This window comes from Pseudoliparis swirei, chromosome 23 (assembly GCF_029220125.1).
Source record: "Pseudoliparis swirei isolate HS2019 ecotype Mariana Trench chromosome 23, NWPU_hadal_v1, whole genome shotgun sequence".
NCBI lineage: Eukaryota > Metazoa > Chordata > Actinopteri > Perciformes > Liparidae > Pseudoliparis > Pseudoliparis swirei.
Window position 1 is genome coordinate 21,682,856 of NC_079410.1, and position 20,460 is coordinate 21,703,315.

The 20,460-nt window shown below is 44.6% G+C and overlaps 2 protein-coding genes across 2 annotated transcripts in view; both read right to left on the reverse strand.

The window, feature by feature from the left end:
- Positions 1-10,159: 10,159 nt before the first annotated feature.
- On the reverse strand, positions 10,160-13,136 carry hoxb2a (homeobox B2a). Its single transcript, XM_056407207.1, is given in 3 exon segments — positions 10,160-10,963; positions 10,965-11,001; positions 12,661-13,136. Coding segments are annotated over 3 exon segments (1,269 nt in total). The 3' UTR covers positions 10,160-10,207.
- Positions 13,137-17,174: 4,038 nt separating this feature from the next.
- The window catches only part of hoxb3a (homeobox B3a), an 84,618-nt gene continuing 81,332 nt past the window's right edge, over positions 17,175-20,460 (reverse strand). The window contains exon 3 of the mRNA XM_056408121.1: positions 17,175-20,057. Coding sequence (XP_056264096.1) covers positions 19,192-20,057 — 866 coding nt within the window. The 3' untranslated portion in view covers positions 17,175-19,191. The remainder of the gene's footprint in view (positions 20,058-20,460) is intronic.

Here is a 20,460-nt window from a genome sequence, read left to right on the forward strand (position 1 = left end):
TGGTAAAAAGAAGATTTGACCTTTTCATGACCTTGACCTTGACCTTTGACCCGATCGATCCCAAAATCTAATCAAATGGTCCCCAGATAATAACCAATCATCCCACCAAATGTCATGCAATTCGGTTTAATACTTTTTGAGTTATGCGAGTAACACGCATACAAATAAATAAATACACGGCGATCAAAACATAACTAACCTCCATGAACTAAAAACACGCGGTGGACTAAACACAGTTTTGACAGTGACGTCAGCGATTAGCTAAAACAAAATGGCTGCCGTAGTGATCCGAGGCCCCCATTCAGCAGTCTGTTTACTGGCTGTTAATTGGTGCAGTTGGATTGACCCACAATTGTCTGAGCGGGTCCCTTGGTAAACACCAGTAACTCCTGTGGAATGGCTCTTTATTGACCTTTTATAGAGAGGCTGCGAGGGGAAAGCGCCAACACACACACACAGTGATTTGTGTTTAGCGTGTATCCTCCGAGGCTCCGACCTGACAACTCAATACACAGTCGTGTGTATGTGTGTGTGTGTGTGTGTGTGTCACACACCTAAGCTGTAAATTGATGGGGGCCCTCAGAGGCGGAAGCATTGATCATCTGACTGTGAACTCCCCTCACGGAACGGATGCTAATTTAGCTTCTTGGATGCTACGAAACACACACACACACACATAGAATAAACAGAGCAGTACCTCAGTGAGTGCCTCTGTGAGCGTATGTACGTGACGGACGTCCACGCAGCATGTACAAGCAGTGAAACGTGGCTGAGTGTTAGTTCAGCCGTGACCTCGGCCTGACCTTCAGCGTGCTCTCTTTCAACCCGATCCCTCTCACGCCAGGCGCTCATCTGGGCTCAGATTGAAGGAGAGGGTGCGTTTAGACAGCCGTGACACATACGAAATAAGTAATACAAGTTAAAGCAGTATTGTATGTATGTACTGTATTATTTTGGGGGATATTGTCTTTTCATTGTTTTTGTTTTTGTGCTCACAAAGCAGACAATACACATCTATCTACACACAAAACAACACGTTGTATTTCAGGATAACCTGATTTCACACTCTAAGACTGGGCCGGATTATTAACGTTACAAAGGTACTTTTGGGTTGCCAGGTTGTGAAAACCCATCAGTTTAAGTATTTAATTGTAAATGAACGCTTTCATTTTAAATAATCGTACAGATTTTGCATCTGTTTTACAAAGTTATTGGATTTTTAGAGCGAGATATTCCACGATTGAGAAATGCAAAGACAATTATAATGAAACCGGAGGACTGATCGGCCTCTTGTGAAAGGTTCCTTATTGCACCGTGACGTCAGAGTTAGTGACGTCTGTCCGAGACTCTTTGGATAAGTTACACTTGTACGTTGTCGAGATCTACATGGACTCCTAGATTGTGCTTTTTACAACATTAACTTAGAGGTCAAAGGTCAGGTCACCGTTAAATAGTTACAGATGAACTTTTAAGAATTTACAGTCAAAATCATTCGGCTCAGAATGCAAATGGTATTTTCCGTATTTTTCGTGTCACTTGGAAAATCTTTTTTATTTTTTAAATCCGTGACGACATCAGGAGGTCGAGCTGAGGTTGAGGCCTAAAAACCTAAAACCAAAACAGCGCGGTCTCGTAGTTTTCAAGACTGCATTTCCAGGACCGAAGTGGTTATTTTTTTGTAAATTAAATACCAAACGGTTTCATAGTCAGGTGGATGTATTTGATGTGTGTGTGTGTGTGTGTGTGTGTGTGTGCACCATGAAGAAGAAAAGGACTCTAATTGACTTTTCATTGGCATCGTTTTCCTGCTGAGCAACACGGGAACAAAGGAACATTTCCCGTGAACACAAAACCAATTGTATTGCATTTGGTGACAATTTGGGTTGCCTGGTTATGATAAACAATCCGTTTATTACGTAATACTGCAGCTATAGATGTTGGGAATCCATTCGCAATTACTGATGGATTTCCACACTTTAACACAACAATTCAATCACGAATATGAAGTAAGTTAATAAAAAAAGGTTTTCTGTTGAATGATTTATCCGTTTTTGCAGTCGGAAAATGTGAGAAAGTTGTTGCGAAATGGATTCTAGAGGTACATTTTTCACATTTGGGTAATACAAAAAATAATGTATTCCTATTTTAAAGGTACAGTACGATGCTGAGGCAGGCCAGACTGTGAAGTGGCAGTTCTTCCCTCTAATCTAGGTCACCGCTGTTGAGTCTGTGCATCGTGTGTCAGGAACCACAGAAAGCTGTGTGTGTGTGTGTGTGTTTAAAGTTGGTGGACGGCCTCGCTCACATATTTCACCAGCGCTGCTAAGTGCACCGTCTATCACGCCCGAGTTATGCAACATCATACACACCGAGAGAGGAGGCAGAAATCATAACAGTGATGGTGACGGTGATGCAAGAGATAAAGGAGCAGTCGGCATATTACAGAATGGCAGCGGGCCGACAGGCGGTGACAGCCGGGAGAGAGAGATTACTGGGACACACACACACACACACAGGCACTCACAGGGTGAGATATGTCTCCCAGCACAGAGATGTACTCTGCTGTAATCTCTTTGTCTACAAGATACACTTAGATGGATGGTTACAGGAGAGAGAGGCTGTGTTCCACCCTTCAGTCCGCTGTACGCCATGTTTTATAAGCGCTCCCTCTTCAGTTCATGCACTCGTTTCATTCTTTATTTTAATGGATAGTTTTGATTTCTTAATACAATACTCACCATGCCATGTGTACATGAACAGCTCTCCTCTCTCAGTGCCATCACCTATCGGACCCGATGTGAGAGGTGATATGAAAAGATGATTTCCACGTCCCAAGCAGAAGCCGATGAAATGCTTTCGTCCAATGGGAGACGACTCAAGACACAGACACGAGAAGCTACGCACAGATAAATGAAGGGTGGCATCTGGAACCGGAAATGGTTCTTCAGGGTGATGCCGTAGGAGAACCATTTGTGGTTCCACAAAGAACCTTTCAAACCAGGGTTCTGTAAAGAACCATTTCCATAAAGAGTACTTCAAAGAACCTATAAAGGTCTCAAAGAACCTTCAAAGAATTGTTCTTTAAGGCACCAATTCTGGTTCCACAAAGAACCTTTCAAACCAGGGTTCTTCAAAGAACCTTTTCCTTAAATTGTTCTTCAAAAAACCTAGAAAGGTGCCTCAAATGAAAAAAATGGTTTCTCCAGTAGGTGATGGTTCTTCGTAGAACCACAAAGCCTTTTAAAGAACCATTTCAGAACCATTATCTTTCTTTGGGTATGTCATATTAACACAAGTGTACCTTATCACGGATCCCACGTGTCACTCGTCTTTTGTGCTGCATAGCGACACCCGCATAGCAGCTGATTAGCTTAGCTTAGCATAAAGAACCAGGCATAATGAAAGACCACATCATGAGGTCTTCTTTGAAGTGACAGGTTCAAGACGTCACACTGAGCAACCCCACATCAAAAAAAAATTCGCCCCTGACCTAAAATGCAATTTGCGTTTTTACTGACTGAAATTTCTTCTCTCACCAAATTACGCTTGACTGTTTCATCGCGACGAGAGATTACGTTTGTTTGATATATTAATAAACAATACGTCCCTGATCATCTCTTTCTTGTTGCTGTTATCTCTCTTCACAATGCTGTTAGCAATGTTAAATTATGGTCTGATATTATTTATTATGATGATATATATGTAGTTTTGTCAGATTATATTCTGATGAAGACTTGCTGTCAGGATCATATGCGTGAAGACTACTGTTGGTGACTTCTCTTTTTCTTTATTTTCTTTTTTTTACCTGAATATCACCACTAAAACCCGACACCAGTCCCACCACCTCAACATCAGTCAGTCCCATGCGGTAAAAATTCGATTTTAACCTATATAAAATAAAAAATAATTTTAATCACCATAAAGTTCAGTGATAACCTAAAAAAAAAAGCAAAAAAAAGTGTCAAAATGTAAACCTGAATGCCTATAATATTAGTAAAGTATAAAAACAAATATTTATTCAAACAATACAATATAAAAATCAATAATCAAATCATACATCAAAAAAACAAAACACCTTCAAACAATCAAACAATAAACCCTTCATGGTTATTTACAGGGGCGAAAAATTAAGTAATGCAAAAAAAAAAAATAAGTGCAAATCTGGGAAAGGGAAATAATATAATTAGCATTATTAATATACATCTTCAACACCTTCACACACACACACACACACACACCACACACACACACACACACACACACACACACACACACACACACACAGACACAGATACACACACACAAACAGACACACACCCCCACACACTCACACAAACACACTCACACAAACACACACACACACACACACACACACACACACACACACACAACACACACACACAGACACACTGACACACACAGACACACACACACACACACACACACACACACACAACATACAACAGACACACCAGACACACACAAGACACACACACATACAATACACCACACACACATACAGAACACCACACACACCCAACACTGCATTGTACACATCATATATACTTCTAATATATTAACATATATTTGTACACACGCTCTATATTGCTTTGCAATCTGACCCCTCAGAGATATATTATTGATCTATAAATAAATCTTAGTATTTTAATTTAAATCCATCTTTTCAAAATATTTGTGTGATTTTGCTAATTGCAGTCAAACTTATTTTCAGACCTTAAATATTCAATTTTGCACTATTCTGATCAACTTAAACTTACAACTTAGCTTGATAGCACTGATTCAAGGTTTAAAAAACTAAGTTGGGCCCCTACAAAATTTGGCATCTTTTCTGTTAAAGTATACCCCCAAGGGTCAAATTGCAAGTAAATTGTAAAAAATTGAAATAATAGTCAATTGAGGGCAAATTCAAATATTGGTCCCAAATTGAAACATGGATAACAATTGAACTCAGGAAAGGAACCAGGGTGGTGAGAGGTGTGTATTCCCAATTTGACCTTGAACTGTGTTGAGAGGAGGCTGGCTCCATGTGGTTTTTTGAGCTTCTAAACACAATGTGTCTTAGAACCCCTTGGTGCTTAGCTTTCTTTTTGGGGAAGAGGGTTCCTTTTAAACATGTCCATAGCAGGATTCTTTGCTTGATTTAGGGAAACATTAAAACCCTAAAAAAGATGTCTGGCCCTAGTAATTTAGCCCAAATATGAACAATCCTAGAAAAATTAAACCAATTGGCAGCTTCCTTCCAAAAAACACAATTCCTTTTTTTGTACAGGTGACAAACTTTCAATTGTATCTTCTACCCAGTCAAATGCCCTTAGCTCACCTTGGGTTAAATTGTATTCAGATTCCCCAAAAGGAAGGTGAATTTTTAACCAAAAAAGAATTCAGATCTGCTAATCCAAAACATTTTTTAGAAATGAAGTGGTAAAGTTAGGTAAGGTTGAGTTTTTAATCAGATCTAAGAGTTTAAATGTGTAGATTTCCCATGAAAGACTGAAATTATCCTTGATAATATGGTAAATATAATATAGTGTTTTATATGTGAAATGTTATGGGAGGTCAGGTCTATATATTTCCTACAAGTAAGTAGAGTATTCATGTGTGTGTGTCTGTGTGTGTGTGGGTGTGTTCTCTGGTGTGTGTGGTCTCTGCTGTGTCTGTGATGTAACTGTGTGTGTTTGTGTGTGTGTGTGTTGTCTGAGTGTGTGTGTGTGTGTGTGAGTGTGTGTGTGTGTGTGTAGTGTGTGTTCTGTGTGTGTGATGTGTGTGTGTGTGTGTGTGTGTGTGTGTGTGTGTGTGTGTGTGTGTGTGTGTGTGTGTGTGTGTGTGTTGTGTGTCTGTGTGTGTGTGTGTGTGTGTGTGTGTGTGTGTGTGTGTGTGTGTGTGTGTGTGTGTGTGTGTGTGTGTGTGTGTGTGTGTGTGTGTGCGTGTGTGTGTGTGTGTGTGTTGTGCGTGTGTGTGTGTGTGTGTGTGTGTGTGTGTGTTGTATTGTGTGTGTGTTGAATTTGTATTATTGTTTCACATATCCTTATTGTTTTTGATGTTTTAACACGTAATTTTGTTTTTGACCATTTGAGGTGTAACATTTGAGTTAAATTACCCTTTGAATTTTTTGAGTTGTTTGAAATGCATTCCTTTTTCTTATTGAGATTGAACCTTGTTTTATTTTGTTTTATATTGTATTGTTTGAATAAATTTAGACGTTTGATATTTTTTAACAGACAACTCGGTTGGATTTTTTTTTGCTAAGGTATAGCAGATTTGAGACTTTAATTTGCATTTTTTAATGTTTAATATACGATTACCTGATTTATTGCATTTTTAGAACATGTTAGAGAAAGGGAAATAGGCTTGTAATTTTTTAATTAATTTAGTAGTTGATTTGACAACAATAATACTGAGTTTTGATACAGGTGTTCACTTTAATAAGATATGATAGAGAGTGTTACGCAATTGTTGTCAGAATACGAAAATAAAAACAACATATATAATGTTGTAAGAAACGTCACTAGACGTAAAATAACCAATACAAAAAAAATTGTAGATACGAGGCAAAAAAGTCTATAAAACGCATTTGAAGAGAGAATTACGTGTTAAAGATTTACGTCAAATACAATTTTGTTCTGAGAAATGCACTGAGAATACTGGATCCCCGAGTTCCGTATTCCATGTGTTTTGGGGGATTACGGTTCAGCCTCGGGTCAGTGGAGTCCCCCATGGTTCTTTCCTGGGGCCACTGTTGTTTTCTGCCTCCGTGTTGCCACTGATTCACCTTTCAGAATATGGATTTGAATTGTGATGCACACCTTCTGTGATTCTCTTAGTGTCCTGTGACCTGAACCCTATAGCGGGTCAGTACATTACAGCGGAGCGTGACACTACAGCGCGGATCCTCCGCTAAACCAAAGTATCACATGACTCAATCTTTCTGGAATGTTCAACCTCTGAGATGTGCATTAGTCACATCCTGGCTCACTGTGTAGCTGCCAGAAGCTTCTGTTAGTTCAAGACCCCGGACTCAGAGTCAGTTCACATTCTATACCAAACATTTTAAGGGATCCATGCCAGGACCCCGAATAAATGGACTTTTCCAGGTCTGAAGAACTAGAATAAAAGGTCGTCCAGCCTTTACTGCAGCTTAAGAAAATAAAGAGAACCAGATCTTTTTTTGGAATCCCTTCTGAAGACACACTTTCGTAATCTAGATGCTTTTAAAATATACTATTTATTGTCAAAGATTTTGGTTTCATTTATTTTTTAATACGTTTTTATTGTTTCTTATACTGCAATCGCTATTTAATTTTTTGAATATTCATACATTTTGTATTTATTAATGTACATTTTTGTGGGTAATTTGTTTATTATTATGTATTTGTTATAACATTATTATTATAATAAATGTCTCTTGCCCCCCCCCCCCCCCCCCCCATGGGAACTCCATCAACTCACTTGTTTTCACTAACGTGGCCCTCGGAGGAGTTTCGTGAACAAAGAGAGAGAGAGGCGGAGAGCGAGGCGGCCTTCTCCTTCACTGACCAAACACATGGTGTGATCATCAGTCAGACTCCATTGAATGGAGGATGATGGCAAAGCTCTCGTCCCTGATTCCCCCCCCCCCCCCCGACACACACACACACACTCAGCATTTGACTTCATTTTCCCCCTGTATATTTAGAATTTAGTATTTAGTTTTGTTTAGTATTGTGCTTTGTGTTTTACATTTATTTTCATTAATGCTCTGATGTGCACCACTGCTGTGATTTTTGAAATGTCTCCACTTTGGGACAAATAAAGGAATATCATATCATATATCATATCATATATCATATCATATATCATATCATATATCATATCATATATCATATCATATATCATATCATATATCATATCATATGATGCTCATGTTCGACACAGGAATCCCCCGTTAGTGTCTGAAGAGCCGACCAATGGGAGCTCAGCCTCCTCCGTGTTGTTTGCTTATCATTTCCACATTTAGCTCAAACACGTGTGTTTAGTTTGTCTCTGTGTGTCCAGCACACACGTGAAGAAGAAGATGCTTCACACAAATGAGAATATTGATGTACTGCGTTGAGTCTTTTCTGGTGGAGATGGAGCGGCTGGACCTCTCGGAGCCAATCAAAACAGACGTGCTTAGAATAAGCATCATATTGAGGGTGGAATGCAAAATAATAACTATATTCACGCACCAATAACCTTTGTTGTTGCCCGCTTGTGTCCCTTATTTTAGTAAATGCTTTGAAATTGCAAAAATCTGTTGATGATTGCCTATTCTATTTAAATTGTTTGATATTCTGAGATTATTATTATTATCGCTATTTAATTTGCTATTATTGTTGTTATTATTGTATGTATAATGTTAATATTATTATGAAACAAGCAGCCATAAACCTAAGAAGCTGCCGCCTAAAAGAAAAGGCATATTTCTGTCTTTTTGACCGCCAGTTAACAAATAAACAACACACACACACACACAAACACACACACACACACACCGCCTGTCACACTGAGCAGTCATCCTGTAATGGCTGCCACTGCTCATTGTTCACATCCTGCTTTGTCTTCAGCGCCATTTTGACTCTGTGGAGGAGGAGCAGCTAGTTAGCTCACAACACACACACACACACACACACACTCACACTCACACACACACACACACACACACTAATGGCAGCCATGCTAACGTATGGGTTGCTCCACGTTCACACAGCCGGCTTCATGGTGGGAGAGAATGTGCGATGCCAAGCTCGTCTCCGACACACACACACACACACACAGCTCAGGGGTCAGAGGTCAGCGCCAAGTCCCACACACTGCACGTGGAAGCTTCATGTGTGCTATGCTGACCATGCTAAGCTAACGCGATGGAGAAAAACAATGGAGGCCCTGGACTGTTTGTATCTGCTCTGGAAAAATACTCCATCACACTGGTTTCTCTCTGTGGAAACACCCGGGCCGTACTGGGCCATACTGGGCCATACTGGGCCATGCCGGGCTACAACAGGCTATACACCAGGCTACACATAACATATGTTCATATTGTGAGTAGACCTACACCCTTGGAGTGCATTAACACGTCAAAAGAATCTGCATTCAGTGCAAATCACGAACACAATTATTTAAATGCACATATAGAAGATTATAATATTATGAAATGACACACCGTTTTTAAAATTGCAATCTGAACCTAAATAAACACTAAAATAATTATAAAAAAGGTAATTATAGGCTTGTAAATAAATTGCAATGGATAAATATAGCATGGACATTATTTATAAGATATATAAGAACATGTATAAAAAATATTACACGGCTAAGTAACAGCAGCAAAATAATAATGAAGAAAACAATGAATGGTTTGGTAATATGCTGTTAAATATTCCCTTTGTAATATATTTAGGGTTTTAAAAAATTGGATTGAATTATGAGTTTGAAGTCCAGAAAAATATAAACGCTGCACGTATCCACATTATTATTAAATATAATTTCTTCAGCATCCCTTGAATTCATAAAACAAAACGACATAGGCCACATCTTAAATGTTTGTGTGTTTTTATTATTATTATTATTCCACTATGAAAATATATGTACAATAAATAATTTGGATTTTCACTATTAAAGAATCTGAATAAATAAACTAGGGTCTAAAAGTCGGTCATCAGCAGGACTTCTCTCTGGTTCAGAGAATCATTCATTCTTCAGTCCACATCGACTCCGTGAACAGTTCCTGAGAAGTTATTAAAAATCCATGAAGCTGCACTAGATGAAATAAATCCACGCGTAAGGGTTATTGACCAAGAAAAGAAAAAGAAAAAGGCAATAAATACCTGAACAAGAGGAAGAAAAAGATCCACAAAGTTTTGATCGTGGAAAAGAAAAAAAAGAGCGGGGGAAATCCTCTTTTAGAATGAAGCGCATCTCTCTGAAACTAACGTTCAAATAAAACCACCAAGAAGACGAAAAAATAGATTTAAAAATGTTTTTAAAAACATAATTTTCATTCAGCAATGTCTCAGGAATGTTGCCGAGTGTCCTCGCGCCCGTCCGCTCCGTGGTGTGTGTGTGCGTGTGTGTGTGTGTGTGTGTGTGTGTGTGTGTGTGTGTGTGTGTGTGTGTGTGTGTGTGTGTGTGTGTGTGTGTGTGTGTGTGTGTGTGTGTGAGTGTGTGTTCCTCAGAAGTTGAGGTGCTGCAGGTCGATGTTGCACAGCGTGCTCGTGAACAGGTCAAAGTCCTCCTCGGAGAAATCCACCGGGCTGTCCAGGGAGCTCTGCAGGCTGGGCGACAGGCACGCGTCCCCGGCGAAGAACGCGAGGTCCGGCAGCGCCAAGGAGGAAGAGGAGGAGGAGGAGGAGGCCGCGGCGGGAGCGCAGGACTCCGCCGAGGAGACCGACGAGTCCCGGTGCTCGGAGAACGAGCCTCCCTCGGCCTCCACGAGCTGCATGAGACCCGGGAGGTCCGCCGCGTCGGAGGGGCCCGATACCGCCGGCTGCGGGGGGCGTGCGGCTCGGCTCGGCCAGCCTCCTTCCTCCGGCGTGGGCTGTGCATTGTCCCCGCTGTCATGCGCGTAGGCGGCCGAAGATGGATTGCAGCTCCCGGCCTCGCTGTCCGACGCCGCCGCCGTCTCCTCCTCCTCCTCCCCGGTGCCGGGCGCTTCCAGCGGCTGACTGGAGTACGGGGACGAGGCGTCGGCGCCCTCGAGCGGCTCGAACTCGCCGGATTCGTGGCCTCCGCCGTCCCGGTGGTGCGTCGTCTGGCGCTTGTGCTTCATCCGCCGGTTCTGGAACCAGACTTTGACCTGCCGCTCGGTGAGGTCCAGGAGGGCGGCTATCTCCACCCTCCGGGGCCGGCACAAGTACTTGTTGAAGTGGAACTCCTTCTCCAGCTCCAGCAGCTGCGTGTTGGTGTAGGCGGTGCGCAGCCGGCGGGACCCGGCGCCTCCGCCGTCCACACCCGCCTGGCTCGGGTCTGCAGAGCACAGAGGACAGATAAAATAAAAATAATGAAAAATGGAGAGATGGATTACACATGGAGGATTTTATGGAGTGTGATCCTTTAAAAGCTATTCTCATTTGTGTAGTATTTAAATTTTATATTTCGTTTAAGGCCTTGTAAAAAAAATAAAGGAAAAGCTCTGCGTATTTATTTTTATTTTATTGCGCGCGAGGTTTTCCAGCCAAGAAATAAGCTTCTCCAGCCCCGAGGAGCAACCCCCCACCCCCCCCCCCCCCACCCCCGGCTCTTTTGTCTGTAATAAAAAATAATAATAATAAAACACAGAAAGAAATTCCAATAAAAAAAATAAGAAATAAAAGAATCCTCCTCCCACAGCAGCCAAGAGCCATAAAGTGTGATACTGGACCACTTTGTTGGCTGGTAAATATATATATATATATATATATATATATATATATATATATATATATATATATATAATAAAGCAAGAGAGGCTAAAGACAGATGATCATAACGTCATGGAGGGCTTCCTCTCCTCTGCTAAGCAGCTGGAGTGCAAAGAGAGAGAGAGAGAGAGAGAGGGAAAATTAATAAATCACCGGACAGACCGGAAACGTGAGGATGTCCACGTGAAACCGAAGTGGCGGGAACATAACTACAGACAAATCACGACCAGTGATTTCTTCTGTTCCTTTTTTTTGTGGGAGTGGTGGAGGAGGGGAGGGGAGGGGGGGGTGGAATGAGATCAGGAGAAAGAAAATAAGAAGCAGGAAATTGGGCGAGAAAAAGAAGGAACGCGAGGAGAGAGAGAGAGAGAAAAGAAAAACTGCATTACAATTAACGAGGTGGGATTTTGTGTTTGGATGGGCGAGAAATAAGAGGTGGGCGGGGGGGGCAGTTGTATCAGACCTAAATAATCTAAAGCCCATGGAGATCATGATCGTGTGCAGCCTGTATCCTCGTGTATAGGATGTGTAGCCTGTAACCCCCCCCCCCCCCCCCACCACCACCACCACCACCCCAACACATTGTGTCTCTGCCTCGCCGTTATGTTTCCCCATCCAACATGGCCACCGTCTCAGTTGTGTTATGAATATGTAATAACTGGAAGCCCAGAATGAACCGTGCTGCAGCATGGAGGGGGGGGGGGGGGGTATCCTCCACCTCTGTGCGTCTTATTAATGTGGACGATATGCATTTGGGGAAATGTGTGCATATATATATATGCACACATTATTTATATATATATATATATATATATATATATATATCATTGTGGTGCAGAGTGAAGCGGGAGGCTCGTGCGTGTGAGAGGCGCGCACGCGCTCAGCGTGAAGCTGAATCCAACAGAAATAAGACGTGCACATGCGTTTACATGCGTGATGAGAGAGACAGAAGCACTGCAGCATAATGCAGTGGTCTAGATATGGCCACCGTGTTGACACAGCACTACACACACACACACACACACACACACACACACACACACACACACTCTGACACACACACTGAAGGAGAAAACGACAATGCTTCTCAAATCCATGCTGTATGAATGATGGAGTGAAATGATGCACATGCACCGAAAATGAAAGCACTGTGCTGCACACACACACATACACTACACACACTCCACACACACACACTCGCGGCGCCATGCTGTTCCCTGCATACCGACCTGTGGGTGACTCGATGCCCGCCGACATGTAGCCGGAGGCGGTCGGCGACAGGGAGGATGAGGCGGTGGAGATGACGCAGCAGCCGCCGCTGAAGCCGCCGCCGCCGGGCTTCGGGCTCTTCTTGGAGGACTTCTTCTCCTTCATCCAGGGGAACTCGTGGGCCAGCGGGCCGGCCGGGGCCGGTGGCTGGCCGCCCGGGCACGGCTGCTGGGCGCCTCGGTGGTGCGTCTGGAAGCCATTGGCGACGGAGGTCCTCCGGTGCTGCTGGCTCCTGGCTGCCGGTCTCGGCTGGCTGGCTGCGCAGGGGCTGAGGCTGGGGATGGTGTGCTCGAAGGGAGGCGGAATTACTGTCGACTCCTTGATTGATGAAGTTTGAAATGACTCCAGGACGGCTGGGAAGGACGTCAGGCACTCCGCGAGGGACGGCTGGCTGTTGATAAAACCGATCTCCCTCTCGAATTCAAAATTCATCGCTCCGTCACACCGGCTCCGACCTCAAAAACGGCGAGACCCCCCAAAACAATCCGTTCCCCCGAAATATTTGAAGGAAGAAAAAAAAAACGAGAAAAAACACACACACACAACAGACAAACGCGCACGCTCGCGCACGCACACAACAAAACAAAAAAAACAATATGGCTTCTTGAGGAGAGGGGAAGAAAGAAAAAAAAGAAAACGCGCACGAGCACGAGCATTTACAGGCTCCCCGACCGCAGCGGCGCACACGCGGCGTCCCGATAATAATTGTGTATATTGGTGATATTACTCGCGTATGGGGACCAGCGGGCAGAAGAAACGGAAGAACTGTGGGGCGAAATTGCAGCCAATTCCTGGTCACGTGACGCGAAACAGCCAATCGCGGTAGGGGGGGGGGAGAAGAGAGGGGGGGGGGGTCCCGGGGCCCTGGTGGCAGTGGGAAGCAGCATTATTATTATGTTTTTTTTCTTCCTCTTCTCTTTCTCCTCCGCCAAATGCTGTGGCATCACTATTGTTTCGCCTTACGGGGGGGGGGGGGGGGGCGGGCCCCGGTCGCCATGTGTGCCGCGTGGGCGGCGGGGTTCGGCGCATCCCGTGGACCCGGTGCTTTATACACACACACACACACACACACAATAGAGCATCTCCCCGACATGTTTCCCTCGCGCGCCTCTGGGTGATGCGGTGACGGCTCCGCGTGGACCGGCTGACCGGGCCCGTCTACAATATGGCTCCTCAGACAACGGCACAAATCACCGGTTACAGCCCGCAGCTCATTAATCTTATAAAGTGTGACAAGAGTCCAACAAAAAACAAAACAACGTATAGACCCTGGGAGAGGGGGAACAGAGAGAAAGAAAAACTACAACTTGAAAGAGGGTTTCAGTTTTAGATGGCGCTGCAAGCTCGAGGAGGAGGAGGAGAGGATGATGAAGGTGAAGATGAGCAGAGAGAGAGAGAGACCTTTAGGTTGAACGGGGAGCAGAAGCCTGTTGGTGTGAGTGTGCTTTATTTTTGTTTTGTCATTGGATCATGTTTCTTTATTATTATTAGTATTATTATTGTTGTTATTATTATTAATATTATTATTATTATTATTTTGTTATCATAGTTGCAGGAGCGCATGCGCGTGAGAGATGGAACCCTAAATTGTTGTGTAAATAATATATAGCCACTAAAATAGTCCCTTCTCTCTCTCTCTCTCTTTCTCTTTCTCTCCCTCTCTCTGGTGGGATGAAGGTGTTAAAAATGTCCGGTGTGTTTACGCAGAGTGAGAGAGAGAGGGAGAGAGAGCGAGAGAAAGAGAGGGAGAGAGAGAGTTCACAGCGAGGTCGCTCCTGCAGCTCGAACACACACCAAAGGAAGAAATACTAAAATCATAAAACAAATAACACAACAACAGCAATATGATGAAGGCAATATGAGGAAAGAAAAAGAGAGAGAGGGAGAGAGAGAGAGCTGAGCGGCTTTCGGGCTCAACAGGACGCACGTGTTGATCTTTTTCGTTATTATGATTATTATTATTATTAATAATATTGTTATTATTGTTATGTTGCTCCTCGCGCTGCGCGGGGAGGCGCGCGTCGTGTTTTGGGGAGGGCGCGCGCAGAGTGTGGAGCCGATGTGAGGTGATCAATCTTTCGCTCCCTGCAAAGAGGCTGACAGCGGCCCCCTCTGCTCTCCCTAAATAACAAGCAGCCCTCCGGTCCTCTGACCCCCCCCCCCTCTCTCTCTCTCTCTCTTTAGAGCCATTACTCCCCGTGTTTTTAGTGGTTGTTCTCAGACTTTACGCGCGGCCAAAATGATCTCCCATATATATGTATTTATATAAACGTCACGCGGGGCCAAATGTTATCGGTTGGAGGGATATATGAAAAGAAAATTATTACAAATAATAATAAAAGCACTCAAGATACAAATGGAGTAAAACAAACAAAAGGGGTCTGTTTAACTCGTTCCCTCTCGTTTCTTTATGCCATTTGGGTTCACTGAAAGAGAGAGGGGAGGGGGGGGGGGGTGTAGAAGAAATGCGCGTGGGAGTGCAGGGGCCATTGAACACAACGCAGCCATATAAAGCGCAGGCGATGAGGCCGACGTCACAGAGCACCGCAGCTCCGAGTCATGCTCTTCATCGACTGCTTTGGGTTACTTTCGAAATATATATAGATAGTTATATATATATATATATATATATATATATATATATATATATATATATATTGTTTTTCTGTGGTAAGTTACCGACGAGTCTATTGGAAGTTGTGCCGCCGGACAGAGGCTCCTCGTCCCGCGGGACGCGTGGATTGGTCGACTGGATTTTGGGGACTTGTGACTTTTATTACATTTGGCAATTTTCTTATTTTAGGATTAAACAACCATTATAACCACACCGGTACCTTTAGCGGTTTGATTTAATCTAATTTAAACTATAATTAGTCCACTTCATATTGATAGCTGAGATTTTGTGTAAAACAAGTAAAATATTTAAATTGTTTTAAATGTCCAGGATTTTTCTATTGGCATGCAGCTTATGTATAATAATATTTATTATTATTATTATTATCTTGTTATCTGCAAGAAAAAAAGACATCTGTTCTCGTCTGGGGGGGGGGGGGGGGGGATCCCCTGCTTAAAAAGCGGCTGACTCCAGATCAGTGCGCGTGCACCTGGCCGTGAGCGAGCCGGTTCCATAGTAAGAGCCGTGCGTTGCCGCGAAGCCCTCCGCCTGTTTTTACGAGGCAATAAATTAGATCCAATCTCTGCTTATTGGTGTTTTTATTGTCTGTTAGTCCAACGCAGATGTAAAGGGAAGTGCGGCCATTATTTACGGGAGCCTGATTTATGTCCCAAGTTTTATGCCCGGCTCTCAGGCCTCTCAGCGCGAGCGCGTGCGAGAGTGAGAGAGGTGTAGAGGGAGTGGGGGGGGAGACCACGTGACTATAGGCTCAGGGCTTTTCTCGTGTGTCATAAACAACATCACGAGACATGCAGGAGCAGACTGCGTGTGAACAAGAAGAAGAAAAAAGACGTAAGAAGGGAAAAGAGAGCAGAGGCTGAAAGAGAGAAACGTTAAAGGGACAGTACACCCCAAAATAAAATAGAAAGATGGTTCCGCTCTCATCTCGCAGAGTGCTGACACAGCCAAAGAAACAACATGCCACGTCACACAGAAACAAACGAGACTGATGAAAGGCACCATGGGTAAAAGGAATAATGTATGCTGTGGTTGTTGTTTTGGTGAGAGAGAGAGGGGGGGGGGGGCTGTCCCTTTAAGATGACGTGTCTCTTGGGTGCCTACGGGTTGAAAGAGGTCAAACTATTCTGACCCCAGAGAGAGAACAACTACAATGAACACATGAACAGTAAAAAGAAAGTCAAATAAATAATGAAACAAATAAAACAGCTGGGTGTATATGCTCTTTGACATCACGCAGAGAAGAAGGAGGAGGAGGAGGAGAAGAAGAAGAAGAAGAAAAAGAACCAGAAGAAGAAGGAGAACAAGAAGAAGAACAAAAAGAAGAAGAAGAAGAAGAAGAATGAGAACAAGAAGAAAAAGGAGAACAAGAAGAAGAACAAAAAGAAGAAGAAGAAGAAGAAAGAGAAGAAGAATGAGAAGAAGAAGAAAAAGAAAAAGAAAAAGAAGAAGAAGAAGAAGAACCAACCCAGATTACTTTCACACCAAACCAGAACATATATATTTATCCACATGTCACTCACGGCTTCAAAAGGGGCGTGTCCTTAGGGGGCGTGTCCTAAGAAGCAACGCCATGCTTAAGGTGTGTGTGTGGGGGGGGGGGGGGGTTAAGCAACCACGTTAAACCGGAGGGGGCGGGGCTTCCTATCCTTGAGGTCAGCTGATTTTAAAGGGCCAGTAACCGCAGAACCGGATTTACTTTCAAAGTTGATCTTATTTCCGATCCCGGTTGTTTTCATGGAGTGTTTAGTTTTCCAAAGAACAGAAAGGTGGTTGCACGTTGCCGTGGTTACCCCACGTCAACACCGCTGACGCCGAATCATCGACAAGCCGAAAGATATCTCTGAATAACATAACATTTTATTAAAGAATTGCTCGACAGACAACTCTCTCAACAATGAAAGAAAGGAGGAGCTACAAAGGATAAAGAAACAAGTTGTTTTTCGTCTCCAAAAAAGAAAAGACTCGTTCTTTTTTTCCCAGCTAGTAGTTTATCTAAATGTTTCAGACTTGCCTTTAAGCCCAGACATGTATGTACACAGGTCATTATAGGAACATAAAAACTACGCGTCTCCTAAAGTACAAGAACAAAACAAAAAAAATGTCAGTACAATGGACAAGAAGAAACACAAGGTTTTTTTTTTCTTTCATAACAGGTAAATACTAAAAAAGTACAGTATTTTTTCTCGGTATAAATACATGAAGGATAAATAATAATAATACAAAACGGAAAGTCTTTTTTTTCCTTTTTTAAACTGGCTATAACAAATAAATATGTATATATGAATGTTCACTTGAACACACATTGGCGAAAGACGCTTTGATTGGAGGGCCTTCTGTCTTCAAAATAAGATCTCATTATTATCATTATTATCAATTATTTTTTAACCTTTTAACCATCAAAATGTAAACTGTGCAACAATGACGCCCGGATGCGACCGCTCTGTGTGGAGATCTGCACTTTGTTCATAAAGAAAAGAAAGAAGAGAACCCGGAGGTTTATTTGACCGTTCCATCAAATAAACCCAGATTGTTTTTGTCTTCTTTCTTTATTTTTAAAAGAAGCGCGACACACATCCGCTCACATCTCCGGGACATGCATCTTTGTTCAAATATATACCCTGTATCCACGTTAAAAGTCACGATGTGTGAGAACAAAACAAAACAATATAAAAAAAAGGGAGGACAACTTCTCCATTGGTGTTCGCCAAAGTGATGGAGAGAGGGAGCGAGAGAGAGAGGGAGGGGGGGGGGGGCGATAACTCACCCAAACATAAATAAATAGTGTTCTCCACTCTTATTATTTACCCTGTGTCGATGATGTGCTAAAAAACAAGAACATTGAACGTCTCTCTCCCGCGTTGCTGCGTCCACGCTAACAGGAAGCTAGCTTAGCTTAGCATTGGAGCTCTGAGCTCGTAGCTTCTCAAAACCCTGTTTAGATTGAAGGGGGATGTGTGTGTGTGTGTGTGTGTGTACGTGAGGGGGGGGGGGGCTCCTTCAGAAGCCGTGTGCTGCTGCCACAGACGGGAGACAGCGGGTCAGTCCGGTCCGGTGGGAGGAGACCGTGCAGTGCTTTTTACATTTTTTTTGGTGTCTGTCTTTTTTAAATATTCTTTTTTAAGATTGTAATAATCTCAACACTCTGGCTCCACCCTCAACGCTGATCGCTGAGCTGCAGCTTCTGCAATGAGTTATTTTTTAGTATTTTTTTGCCGTGTCACTTTAAACACGAGATTTCAGATTTTCTTTCTGTTTCTCGAGAACTGAAATGAAATCGTCCACGTTGTGTTTTCCTGATTGACTGCGGTGGATAATCCACTAAACGCCCCCGGACCCCCGGTGGGCCTCGACAGCCGCCCGATGTCTCCCACCGCTGACAGTTATGGTCCCCCGGAGGGGGGGGGGGGGGGGACAATTGACTGTACACTTCTTCTTCCTCTCCTCCCTACAACATGCTCCCGGGACGCCCCACGAGTGTGTAAACCGCTCTAAAAAAAAGGCTCCTGTGTGTGTGTGTGTGTGTGAGAGAAAATAATTTCCCCCGTTCGAAGACGTAAGTTTGGTCCCGGCTTTAAAAAAAATACTCGGAAGTGTTTCCCGGACTCGTGTTCTCGCTCCTCTAGCGGCGCGAGCGCGTCGTGTTCGTTAGCTAGCTGCGCGTTAAAGGGACAGTGTGTCGCCCGGGGGGGGGGGGGGGCGGAGGCGGGACAACGCCCCTCCGTGGCTCCGCCCCCCGTCTGTCTCCTGCCGAGTGTCAGTGGGTCTGTTAGTGAGTCTGTGTGTCGTCTTCACTACGTCGTCGTCGTCGTCGTTGTTGTTGTTGTTGTCATTGTTGTTGTTGTTCCTGACCTGCTACAGGTGCGTGAGCTTGGGTGCCTCCTGGATTCTGCCCTGAGTGGAGTTGTGGTGTGCCGACAGCTCGGTGTACGTGGGGTGCGTGGGGGGGTCGCAGGGCCCCGGGGGGGCCCCCCCGCCCACCACGTGGTGCTGGTTGGCGCCCGCCATCGGCCCCGCCCCGCTGTAGTCCATGTCCTGGTGGTGGGGCGGCGTGGGGCCCAGGTGGTTCAGCCCGTAAATGGACGGCCCCGATCCGGTCATGGGCTCCGCGTAGCTGCCGCCGCCGCCGCCGCCGCCGCCCCCGTAGACCGGACTGGCCTGCATGTTGCCGGGGGCCCCGTAGCCGGCGTTGTTGCCCTGCACCAGGCCGTGGTGGGGGTGCGGGTCGCCGTAGTCCGGGTCGGGGCCGCCGTACTTCTGCTGGGCCGGGCAGGCCTTCATGGGCGCGCCGCTGTAGGCGGCGGCCATGGAGTAGGACTGGTGGGGCTTGCCGAAGGACGGCGGCGACGGCACGTCGTAGCCCGCCCCTCCCAGGGGGTGCATGGAGCTGAGGAAGCCGGCGGACGACTGCATGCCGAGGGCCGGCGAGCCGGCGGGCGACGGGCCCCCGGAGCTGGAGCTCAGGCCCTTGGCCTTCTGGTCCTTCTTGTACTTCATGCGGCGGTTCTGGAACCAGATCTTGATCTGGCGCTCCGACAGGTTGAGCAGGTTGGCCATCTCCACGCGGCGCGGCCGGCACAGGTAGCGGTTGAAGTGGAACTCCTTCTCCAGCTCCACCAGCTGGGCGCTGGTGTACGCCGTGCGGGCGCGCTTAGACGACGCCGACGAGCCGCCGGTCGGACTCTTCTCGCCGCCGCTGCCGCTCTCGCCGCCGCCCGACGCTGCAGGAGACGAGAGGTTAGGGCGTCTCTGGACCTCACGCGGAAACACCGGGGTTCTCACGCGGTTCTTTAAAAGGACGTGTGGTTCTACGAAGAACCATCACTTACTGGAGAACCACTCTTTTTTGTTTCAGGCAACATTATAGGTTCTTTGAAGAACTCTTTAAAGAAATGGTTCTCGAAAGAACCCTGGCTTGAAAGATTCTTTGTGGAACCAGAAGTGAGACTCTTTTATAGGTTCTTTGAAGAACTCTTTAAGGAAATGGTTCTTTAAAGAACCCTGGTTAATAAGGTTCTTTGTGGAACCAGAAATGGTGCCTTAAAAAACCCTTTTTTGAAGGTTCTTTGAGACACCTTCATTGATTCTTTAAAGAACTCTTTCAGGAAATGGTTCTCTAAATAA